This window comes from Micropterus dolomieu, linkage group LG19 (assembly GCF_021292245.1).
Source record: "Micropterus dolomieu isolate WLL.071019.BEF.003 ecotype Adirondacks linkage group LG19, ASM2129224v1, whole genome shotgun sequence".
NCBI classification, from domain to species: domain Eukaryota; kingdom Metazoa; phylum Chordata; class Actinopteri; order Centrarchiformes; family Centrarchidae; genus Micropterus; species Micropterus dolomieu.
Window position 1 is genome coordinate 9,773,176 of NC_060168.1, and position 11,589 is coordinate 9,784,764.

General features: G+C 41.8%; 1 protein-coding gene across 5 annotated transcripts; it reads left to right on the top strand.

The window, feature by feature from the left end:
* Window positions 1-581: 581 nt before the first annotated feature.
* LOC123957940 (progesterone receptor-like) lies at window positions 582-9,431 on the top strand. 5 transcript variants are annotated; one of them, XM_046031065.1, is made up of 9 exons: window positions 582-1,655; window positions 2,569-2,705; window positions 2,922-3,038; window positions 3,503-3,673; window positions 3,782-3,988; window positions 4,489-4,633; window positions 5,654-5,784; window positions 5,940-6,091; window positions 8,255-9,431. In XM_046031065.1, exons 1-9 carry the CDS (start codon window positions 832-834, stop codon window positions 8,417-8,419), a joined length of 2,049 nt encoding a protein of 682 aa, XP_045887021.1. In that variant the 5' UTR covers window positions 582-831; the 3' UTR covers window positions 8,420-9,431. The 5 variants fall into 5 exon arrangements, with proteins under 5 accessions (XP_045887021.1, XP_045887020.1, XP_045887022.1 ...); XM_046031064.1 differs by having other exon boundaries at window positions 583-1,655; window positions 3,779-3,988; XM_046031066.1 differs by having other exon boundaries at window positions 583-1,655; window positions 3,503-3,646.
* Window positions 9,432-11,589: the final 2,158 nt, after the last annotated feature.

Here is an 11,589-nt window from a genome sequence, read left to right on the forward strand (position 1 = left end):
ATCAAAACAAATGACAGGCTAATACATAAAATCACATAACCTTAGACATCTATTTAATTTAATTTTTTGTTAAGAGATAAGTTCAAAATACTTTTTGAAATATGTCATTAGAGTTAAAAGCAAGGGCATACACCTATAAAACTGTGTCCCAAATTACCAAACATGTTCGTGGAAACTAGTTTTGTGTCAACTACAACAAAATGGTGAACCAAGCTTTGTAAAAATATTGTAGGCCTGCACACTTAATTTCTTCACATAAAGTAAGCAGACATCTTGAGGAATTCAGAAATAGATATCATATGTTGGGTTACTTTTTTAAATTTATGAAAAGAACGAGATCAATCGATAGAATTACAAAAACTATCCCAATATACCTGAATCCACCCAATAGCAGCAGCCTGTTGTAGGACCGTGATGGTGAATTAACTGTTTAATCCTGACTATTCTCGCGAGAAATGTGGTTACTTTTTGCAGCGGAGGCGCTGAGTCCAATTAGATTAGATAATAAATTACATTTAGGGTTGGTGTTCAGTATGTAAATCCGGTCAATACGCCATAGTTTAATGTCCTCCTACTCGATTTCTAACGGTTACTTATGATGTAAGTTTTAGCCTGGGCTAGAAAAATGTTACTTTGTAAAAAGTTCGCCAGCGGAATAGATCGACGGGACGTCCCTTGCCTGTAGCAACCTACGTCGACGACTACTCTGTATTTCCTATCCGCTGAGACATATTCCCGGAGTCTCATTGGGTAGGCGTTTTCTTGCCTGGAGCTTGTTGTTTTATTTGTTCTCAACCAGCGCACTACTTTAAGTAAATACGCGAGCTGAAGATGGCCCTCCTCTCGAGCTTGGCTGAAATTGAAGAAACGTCAAACTCTTTAAAAATCAATCTGCTGGATACTGCGGACACCTGTGCGTGCCCGACTGCTGAGCTCAGTAAGGCTGTGTCAGTGTCCTTGGGTTTGGATACAGTGTCTTCTCCTCACAACAGCATGAACCACTGCTCCGGCGTCGCCGTTGCAGACTTCGACTCCACAGTGGAGCGTAGTTTCCGAGGAGTGCTGGAGTTCGGAGCGTCTCGTAATAGCCTACTGAATGAAACTAACCCAAGAGATGACGACTTTGGAGAAGTGTGTCCTGGCATACAGCAAGTGAGCTGCATGGATCTGCTCAGATCCGGCGAAATGGACAGGGCGCAGACCGTGACGCGCGGCCCGGTGATATCAAGATATTTCTGCAAGGAATCAAGCTTGTTTATGAACCCGGTGACAGACCTTCCCGCGTCCTCTGAGGTGGACGAGATCTTACCTTTGAAACCATTCTCTGCCGATCCAAACCTATACAGCGATGCCGCAGCTACGTGGTGCGCATACAGCGGCCGTTCCGAGGCAGAGAGAAGTGGATCCGGCGCACACAATTTATTGTGTAAACATTGTAATTGCGGGAAAGCGTCTCTTGAATCCAGGCAGGAATGCCACTGTGTCTGGTATAGCAAGCGCGGGCAGGGGGGTGAAGGTGGCACGCGAGCAGCGATGGCACAAGGGTATGGTCAAGCGGAAAGTTCCCAAAGTGCAGTCCCTCAAGAGCAGGCCACCTTTTCCACCATCAAGACCGAACCTTCATTTTGGTTGGATTGCAGAGATCGCAGTTTCAGGTAAGTAACAGGTTTTCACAATGATTTGATTTGTTTTGTTTTGCCTTTCACTGCCACCAGGTCAGGAGGGCAATACAGTCTTTCTTGCCACTTGATCAGTTACACTTTTATTTAATCACAAACAAAAGGACAAATGGAGCATGAACTGGGTAGGCGTTAATCTGCCAATCTTTACAGCTCCTTCTAGATCTTATACTTTATTTCTTGATATTTCTGTTGAGCGTCACTGGACTTGCAGTACAGAGCAGTACAAATAAATCAATTCAATAAACGCAATTATTCTTTATGGTTATTTCCAAAGCCATATGTTGAAATAGTGCAGAATCATTCAGCCACAGAGATAGCTGTGGAGCATTAAATCTTTCCTGCTCTAACAGCCACATGTGCTCTTCCTGGCCTTGGCCAAGTTGTGTTTCAGTCTGCAGCTAAACTAAATCAAAGTTCACCCTATCCCTAACTTTCCAGAACTGTCCTTATTTGTCCTGTGACTAACTATGCAAAATATGAGTTAATATATCAGTGTCGCTATAAACAAGAGATACAGCACCTGTTGCTCATTCTGTGCTTGGAAAGGAAGAAACTGACCAGTTACCACTTGTTGATTCCTAAGTAAAAGTTTTAAAAGACTAACTCAACAGTTCTTTCATATTTAATTTGTTTCCCTTTGACATAACTTGTTGTCATATAATCAGTCAAGACATATGGAAATCTCCTATTTTAATTGGATTGGATTTAGAGATTTTACGCCCTGAACCAACACTGAGTACAGACAATGTGACCTAAATCTGATCTTAATACATCTGTTTGATTTTTTTTATAGGCATATTGTAACAGTCTAAGATAAAAACTGTATCTGTGCCCACTTTTGAATCCTTCAAAACAAACCTGTGTATTCGTGCCTCTGTGTGCCAAGGCATGAGGATTTGTTTCCAGGTGTGTACCTGTCAGACAGGAGAGTGTGCCAGGTGTGCGGTGACGATGCCTCAGGTTGTCACTATGGAGCGGTTACCTGTGGCAGCTGCAAAGTATTCTTCAAGAGAGCCGCTGCAGGTTGGTGAGATGCGAGTGCACAAGCACAATTACTCCACTGCTGATTTAATTTCTTACACCCACGTGCTTATTCACGCAGGCAGGGCACAGTGACCTGACATTATGAGGGCGAGTTATTTGTTATCAGCAAACACCCACATTTCGTTGCTATGAGTGGAAGCTGAGGCATTATTGAACTCCCTCCCTCACCCCCTCAGGACTTTTGTGTCCCAACAGGTAAGCAGAACCATCTGTGTGCCAGCCGGAACGACTGCACCATCGACAAACTGAGGCGGAAAAACTGCGCCTCGTGCCGTTTAAAGAGATGCTTCATGTCGGGAATGAGCCTTAAAGGTGAGGAGCATGAGAACAGAATGAGACAGATGAGGAATATGTTTTTGTGAGTAGCTTAAAGGGAACTAATCTCTTAAACAACCCCGTGTTGTTAAATGATAAATAAATCTACCTTGTACCCTGAAGGAAAGTATGTGTGGTGTGTATTTGGAAAATGGGGTCAGGGTGGTCAGATACCTTACATTGCACTGGATCAGAACTTACTAATCAAATGTTCCAGCTTAAATACAGTGTAACAAATGCAATTCAGCAAAGGCCAGAAGAGCATTTTTCACCTAGTATCCAGTGATCAAGAACCTCACCACATGGTTATGACAGCTCCGTAGTCTGGTGTCATTGAAGTATAGCCCTGTTTCTAGTATTCCGGTTTGTTTTGGGGATTTGTTTCGCAACTTGACAAGGAATCTCTTTATCTCCCTTTTACGCTTTTGTCTTCTGCTTGTCTGTATTGTCTTGGATTCTAGGTCGCAGGCTAAAGGGAGCCGGACAGACAAGGAACGGAGAGGGGGAGCAACCTCTGTCTCCGTGGGGGACTGGAGAGAGAGGAGAAAGGGCCGGTAAGAAAGATGTCTTCTCTGGCCCCGGAAGTGCAGCTGCCAGCGCTCAAAGTGAAGATTGGTGTCCGATAAGCTCAAGTATCATGCTAACTTAATAATGAGCATATTCTGCAATTAAAACCATGATAGTGTTTTTTATGCTATTCTTCTGGTCTGTGCATGATTCAGTCTGTATATCTTTAGCAGCATCCCAAGGCCTGGTTCCAGGTATCCCCCCGACGCTGCGCTCCTGCCTCAACCTGCTCAGTGTCTTGCAGACCATTGAGCCGATTGTGGTCAATGCCGGACATGACCCTGCCCAGCCAGACAGCCCTGCGTCCTTGCTCACCAGCCTCAATGAGCTGGGGGAAAGACAGCTGGTAACCGTGGTGCGTTGGGCCAAGGCAATACCAGGTAAACTCATCTAGGCCACACTTGGAACACACTGCAAACGAGTCTGTGCTACACGTAGGTGCTTCTGAGTAATTCTGGATAAACCATTTGTACTGTAAGCCAAGCAAAACACTGCAAGGCCAGATTTGCCATATTGAGCAAGAGGGCAGTGACACTGTGAGAGGCAAATCAGGCACAAGAATCACTTGTGCAAATGTTTTAGACAAGCTTCAAAGCCATCAGGAAAATTGTGTCCTAACTGTTAGCACTGGGCAGGCCCTAAAAATCTTATTAACCAGATAACAGATTTTATGCCAGTTAAACTGTCATGTGGTGCAGCCAATCTCATTTAGTGCAAACTAGCTTTTTCAGATATTTACCACTAGAGGGGAGTATGTTCATATTTAAGCTGAGAATGTCAGGCTGAAAATGGCCATCAATGCACCCATACACACATTTATTTAATTTACCTGTTTTATCATGTTTAAGTATTGTTTGACTTAAAACGTGTTTTCTGTCAGGTTTCCGTGACCTGCATGTGGATGATCAGATGTCAGTGATTCAGTTGTCATGGATGGGGGTGATGGTGTTCGGTCTGGGCTGGAGGTCATACACCAATACTAACAGCTCCATGCTCTACTTTGCTCCAGACCTGGTCTTCAATGAGTAAGTCACAAAAAACAATATTTTTCATGGCAAAATTCTGCCGAGTTCTAACATTTAAGTGTTTGAGATAAACAAAGTTTATAGAAGTTTGTCACACCTGGCACAGTCTCTTCATCAAACAAGGAAAGTTTGTTTGGGCTGTGATAATCATTGTGACACTGGGTTTGTTGGAATATCATGGAATTTTACCTGTCATTGTGATTGGAAAGGAAGGCACAGGGGAATACTAGCTTCAGAGGAAGATTTTAAGAAATCACACAATGAACGTCGCCTTTTTTGGGGCGAGACAGTAAACAAGTCTATTCTGTTCTTACCGTTTCCTTTGCATCTCATATATGTGGCCGCAGAGGGATCACCTCAGATGATTTATTCCATTTCATCTTTTTAAGAAAACATCGTCAGAACTGCTGCCTGATTGTGTTGTTGCTTTTTTCACTTTGACAAGTTTTGATTTGCACCGCAACCCCTTTCCAGCCTCCTACTAAAACACTTTTGACACTTCAACTCCTGTCCTCTGTCTTTTCTTTGTGCTTCTAAAAAGTTAACAGAGTTTGTGAAGCAAATCACTGTACACAACGTACATAAATAGCGATTCCACCACCTCTTATGATTAAATTGTCGGAGGAGGGTGTTGCTCAAGATGCTAAAGACATCTTCAGGCCCTCAGTGGAGCTTTCACTTGGCTGGTTTCAACATTAGCAAAACACTCATTCTGCCTACATTAGACCTCTGTCGCTCTATTGGGCTGCTTCTGACCTGCATGGTAATGGATGCGCCTGCCCTTGTTACTGACCCTCATTTTTCGCTGCCTCTCTGTCGTTCTCTTTTTCCATTATCCATGTCACTCATTTTTTCTCACCTCTGCTGCTTTTCCCTCTTTTTCCCCTTCTGCCACCGTTAATTGTCTTCCACCTTTCAATATCTCTCTCTGCCTGGCCCTCTCTTGGTTTCTCACTTCTCCTTTTGTCGCACCTGGTGCTCCATCTTCTCCTCTCATGCTGCTTATCCCCACCTTCACAGCCAGCGGATGCAAGTGTCCAGCATGTATGAAGACTGTGTGAGGATGAAGCTGCTCTCCCAGAGGTTCTGCATGCTGAAGGTCACCCAGGAGGAGTTCCTCTGCATGAAAGCCCTGGTCCTCTTCAGTATCAGTGAGTCTGCTGAGACCATGTCTGAAATAATAAGCTGAATGTCAACTCAGCAAGTGAAATAGGACAATGATAGAGTGCAGCCATTACTTAAGAGAATTGATGGGATGAATAAAGTGTGTGAGAGTTATTGTTGTGTTCTGGCTTTGTGGTCACAGTGCCAGTGGAAGGCCTGAAGAGCCAGCGTTGTTTTGATGAACTGCGGACCTCCTACATCAAGGAGCTGGACCGCTTGGTCAGCCACCGCGGGGAGACCACCCGTACACAGAGGCTGTTTCAGCTCACACAGCTGCTGGACTACCTCCAGTCGGTAATAGACATAATTCTACATACACACCATGCTGTGACTATTATATAATTGTAATTTTAGTTAGTTTCCCAGAACTACTTGCGCAGCCAATATAGAGCAAAGTGCCTCCCAAGTACACAAACACTGTATTTGGCGCACAGCAATACAGCGTTAACATATTAACTAACTAGACTATATCAAGAGTTCTTGATCATTTCATGGCTGGATTACTTCAGTTGAGGCCATCAGTTATTACATTTAAAATTTAAACCACAGTCTAGTTTAGTTTGTAACTGACAGAGCTATACAAACTGTAATATGTAATTCCTTTTCATTTTTCTCAAGTGACAACTTGAGGTACACTTACGGTTTGTGCAGAAATCCCCAGGCATCAACTAAGGTTAAACACATACCAAAGGGCTCTAGACTGGTTGCAGACGATGAGGGGGAAATGATAGAGTCGCCCTCTGGTGGTAGCATTGCTACATCAGAAATAACCATAACGCTCCATAAGGAATTCTGCAGTTTTTGCAGTTGTTCCAACCACCAACAATGGAAATTACATTTTAAACCTGAAAACTGTAATGTAATGTGAGTTCTGTTAACTGGTGTGAGTGCCAATATGTCCCTGATCTCTGTCCTCCTGGTTATTTTGAAGAGGGAAAGAAGGATTTCTGTCCAGCTTTCATTCGTCCAAATAAAAGAAAATGTAGCTTGGCCAAGTTTTGTGTTGTCAAGCTTTGAATTACAATTTAATTGAAAATATAAATAATTTACACCTCTGTGTTTTATTTGTACACAAGTTCGCTCCGGATAGTTGACTATCTCTAGAGACTATTAACACAAACTCACCTGTCTGATGGTCCAGCGCCTGAAAAAGCTGAAAAGGTTAGGAGCCGTAAAGGCAATTGCTGTGTTACAGCCACGTGCTGATTTGTATTTCTATTTGATAATTTAACATCCAGTAGAGGACAGTGTGATGTTCGATTTGTACAAAGGCCTTTTATTTTAGCTTAGGGTGTGGTAAGGTATTAAAGTTTTCCTTTTTCAAAACTCTACACACAATTCCCAAAACTGCTCACACAAAATGCAAAATGCCTCATATGTCCTTCTAAATGAAACACTGCATTCAAAATGCCATAAACACATCCCAAAATGAAGCACTGGTTTCAGATGGCAAACAAAATAGTAAATTATTGGATATATATACACATTTTACATATGTGAAATGTATATGTATGTATGTAACAGGTATATATGTTAACATGTATGTATATTATTTTTTCTTTTATTTAAAAAACTGTCAGAACTTATAATCAACTTTATGGTGGCATAAAGACATAACTGACTCAACTGAGTCAGACGACCTGTGAGTTTCCTGGTTTTGAAAGGATATTTACCGTAATGGCCGAGTCCCTTTTACTGGCCTGATGTGGTTACACATTTTGACAAAAGCTAGTTTGCTGATTTTTGTCTATGCATGAGATTGGCTTAGATGCGCTGTTTCTCTGAGCTAGACCAAAGGAATGATTCATAATAATAAAGTAATATTCATAATGGTTTAAATAAACACATTCATAGTATTTTCTGGGAGTTTTGTGCGAAATCATTTTTTGGTCTTTAGAAATCATTTATTTGGTCTTTAGAGCTATGAATGGAGATTCTTGGGAGGGACACAACCAAAAGAGCTTGTAGATAAGAGCTTTCCTCCTTAGATGAACTTTTAATACTAATTGGTAAGAACAATTAGAGGTCTAAGAACAACTGCTGACATCAGTGACTGCGGCGTGACCAGAAGAGCTGGAAGGTTTTTTTCCCAAAGAGAGCAGAGATGCAGCAGTTTCAGCTCAGCTTTGACTGTCCCACTTACCTCTCAGATCTCCTAATGCCTTATGAGCTGGAGGGCCTGGTAGCAAACCAGAGTTGATCAAGACTTAGCAGCTCAGACCCCTTCGGCTTTACTCTGCCTTAAGCTCAGCTTAGTCTTCTCCTGTCATCTTTTTAAATCACCTCTTAAAGCTCATGTCAGAAGACAGGCTTCAATGTCATTTGTCATTTCTTCTTTTATCCTCAGGCTTTGTTCTTTTTCAATGTCGTACACATTTAAGCGCATCATCTTTGTTGCTAATAACCTCTGTGTGATCTCTTCCTCTCTCTCTCTCTCCTCTTTTCTCTCATTCTCAGGTTGTGAGGCAGTTACACCAGTTCACCTATGATCTGTTCATCCAAGCCCAGTCCCTGCAGTCACATGTCAACTTCCCAGAGATGATCTCAGAGATTGTGAGCGTTCATGTGCCCAAGATCCTCTCAGGCATGGTCAAGCCCATCCTTTTCCACAACACAGCCTAGAGAGGAGTCTCTGTGATTGTCCTATATGTCACTCTGGCACCCAGTCCTTCGACCATTTCTGGTAAAGCTGAGACGCCTAGAGAGGGTTTATGATTTTCTGAGGTGAAAGAAGTATAAGCCCCATTTGTGGCGCACAGTTAGGCTATAAGTGGACATTAACACAAGGGCATACAGCCCATTTTTCCACTCTATTGTAATCTAATTGCATCTACTCTGTTCTCACTGCCTGTTATCTGTATCACACACATCAAATGTTTCTGGACCCTTTTTTAGCATGCATTCCTCCACACAAGCTCATGAACGGCCAACCATCTGGCATGTAGACTTCTTCATATTGATAACTGACAACATTACATTTTGAGAGTTAAGACCGTAGTAAGAAAAAAAACATGTTTTTGGAGTTCACTTCACCATAGCCTGTCTGTGTACAGTAGTGTGACATTTGGACTACCTTTTTTCACAATGAATGTTACTGTGTGCACCTGAGATGAACAAAGTTGTTGATTGACAGTTAATAAGCGGTTGTGGCATGCATGCTAAAAAGTAAAACTCTCCACTGAAGGCATACAAAAACATTTTTGAAAGCTTTTCTCACACAGTCGACTTATAGTTTTAGGTATCAAAAAAAAAAAAATTACACTATTAACCTGCAAGTATAGCATGTATATTTATGAATTTTGTGATGTCAAAATGTCACACCAAAAACCATGAAGAAACTAATTGGACAAAATAATGGAATGATTCATTAGTCAACTAACATTGAGTGACTATTTTTAAGTTTGCTTGTTTTCCGGTGTCAAATGTTATTGAAGTACAATTTTGGACATTTCATACTGTTGTAACTTTTCTACTGTTTCTTAAGGTGTTCTTTGTTGTGTATCATCATGTGTTCATTGTAGCTACTGAAAGCTTTGCTAAACGTTTAAAGATCCAGCCAAGAATCTGTTTTTGCATTTGCATTTGTTGCATCTGTTGACAGCTTAACATGTAATAAAACTGAAGCATGACTGTGTATCTGTATGCTGATGATGAGTACAGAGTGGAAGAAATGCACACTGTTGCATTGTAACACAAATAATTTTTTTCTGAGGGCATGCTAATGATGATACAGTAACCTTCCCGTTTTCCTCTATCTGACAGATTCATTTCAGTCTGCGATGCAGTCAAGTGGACAGACAGGCTTTAGAAAACATCAGACAGACAAGTGTTTTCTACCACTGCATTACCCACCCTCAGGATTATCTCAGTCTCCATGCAGCCAGGTAATAGATCACAGCAGGAAACCAGAACATATTCACGCAGTCACATGAGGAGGCCTGGCTGATTCATTTCATTTATTTATCCTCTAAGAAACAGCCGTGTCTGCTGATCTGACATCAGAAATTGTCTGTGTTTTAATACCATCTAGTGGTGGCTGCTGAATCTAAGTAAACTGAAACTCAGCAACAGTGTAGTAGGACAACATCTGTTGGATCCATCGACATTTGCATCATAACGTAATTGGACACAAATTCACTCAGTGTTTGAACAAGGTTGCCATTAAATAGTCAGAGTCATGAGAAATTAGATAATTTGGAACTGAACACTTCATCATATGTACATATGTATATGTTTTTTTTAATTTTATTCATAGAAAAGTAGATTTGAGGAAAATACTTCTTTCTTCTTTTTTTTTTTCGTTTTTTTACAAATGTCTGTAGGGCTACAGAGAAAATGACATATGTTTGAGAGGTGGTTTATTTTTACATGATGCATTTAAAAGTCCACACTGTAAAAAGCAGTCTGTCTCGGTAACCTCTACTGCCTTTTTAAATCCCATTTCCTGAACAACCTCTTTCAACAAGTATTTGTCCCTCTCATAAATGAATTGGAGCTGAACGAAGTTGGGATCGAAAGACATGCTGAAATATCACTTATTTCTAAATATATTCCCTGCTACACATGCCCCTGTGGCTTTCCCTTAAAAGGAATGGCGTCTTGTAGCTTGCAATGATCAAAAATGTATGTGTTGATGTCGCCATTTGAACTTAGTTTAGATTCCATTTGATTTCTCTGTTTCTCTGAGTCTGCTCTGCATCAATATTACATGCCTACTCTAGCAGAAGAGGGATTTTTTCTGTTGGGTAACGACAACCACAGAAAGCACAAAACACACTGACCGCAAACAACAAAAGTTAAAACTATTTTCTTATGTGGCGATTGAGGAAAGAGTTTCAGCGTGACAAACACTTCACTTTGAATGTGAGAGGATGACACAAAAGAAAACAGTGCACAACTGAAAGAGAAGAGGAGATAATTAAAACTCGACGCTAAGGAAACCAAACACCTACAATACCAAGCTCACAAGGAAATATGGATGGCACAGGGCACAATATTCCTTTCAGCACCTTACATAAAACTTCAAAAATCATGTCTTTAACACCAGGTTACTGCAACTCACGGCTACAGTGACTGGAAAACAATTAGATTGTGGAGGTGGTAAGATGACACCCCTGAATGGGTTGTTTCGGTGGCCTATCTAATGGAGGGCGATTCCTACCCAAGTACCAGTCCATTAACAACCAATTAACTTCCTATTAATATTTTACCAGACAGGGCCTCTCATCCTGACGTGTTTTAAGGAGCTTTTCCCAGGAGTGTTTGAACATGAGCAGCTTTTAGCGCAGCATAAAGAGTCCTGTGTAATGGGCTGAAGGAGGAGGAGTGGCAACCTGATAGCACTGAGAGCAGAGGAGGGGAGAGAGGAGAGGAGAGGAGACAGACTTCTGCAGCTGGCCTGCCCTGCGCTGAGCCAAGCCAGAGCCGGGCCAAACACACACACAGGGATCACAGCGTTAGGAAATCCACGGTTTTATGGCACGACATGAGTAACGCCCGTGCGCCATGCGTGGAGTGTAATTGTGTTTTGATAGTCAAAGATGTGACTGATGAGTTTCCTCTTGTTTGCTCACAAATGTAACTGAGCAGCAGTTTTGCCTCTGGGACTTAAAAGTGCTTGTCACTACCCTGGAGTTTATCATAAAATCAGTATTGAAACAGAAATATCCACCTTGCTCCTGATCTGCCCTGAACTAGCTTAGTGCTGCATAAGGACGGTTTGGGTGGACATTTAAAAACTACTTCATGGAAACTCCCTGCATTGAGACAAAGGGGGGGGGGGGGGGGGGGGA

Coding starts and splice junctions, on each gene's coding strand:
- LOC123957940 (XM_046031064.1), top strand. CDS start 832: ATGGCCCTCCTCTCGAGCTTGGCTGAAATTGAAGAAACGTCAAACTCT. Junction 1,656..2,568: donor TGCAGAGATCGCAGTTTCAG/GTAAGTAACAGG, acceptor CTGTGTGCCAAG/GCATGAGGATTTGTTTCCAG. Junction 4,634..5,653: donor CCAGACCTGGTCTTCAATGA/GTAAGTCACAAA, acceptor CCACCTTCACAG/CCAGCGGATGCAAGTGTCCA.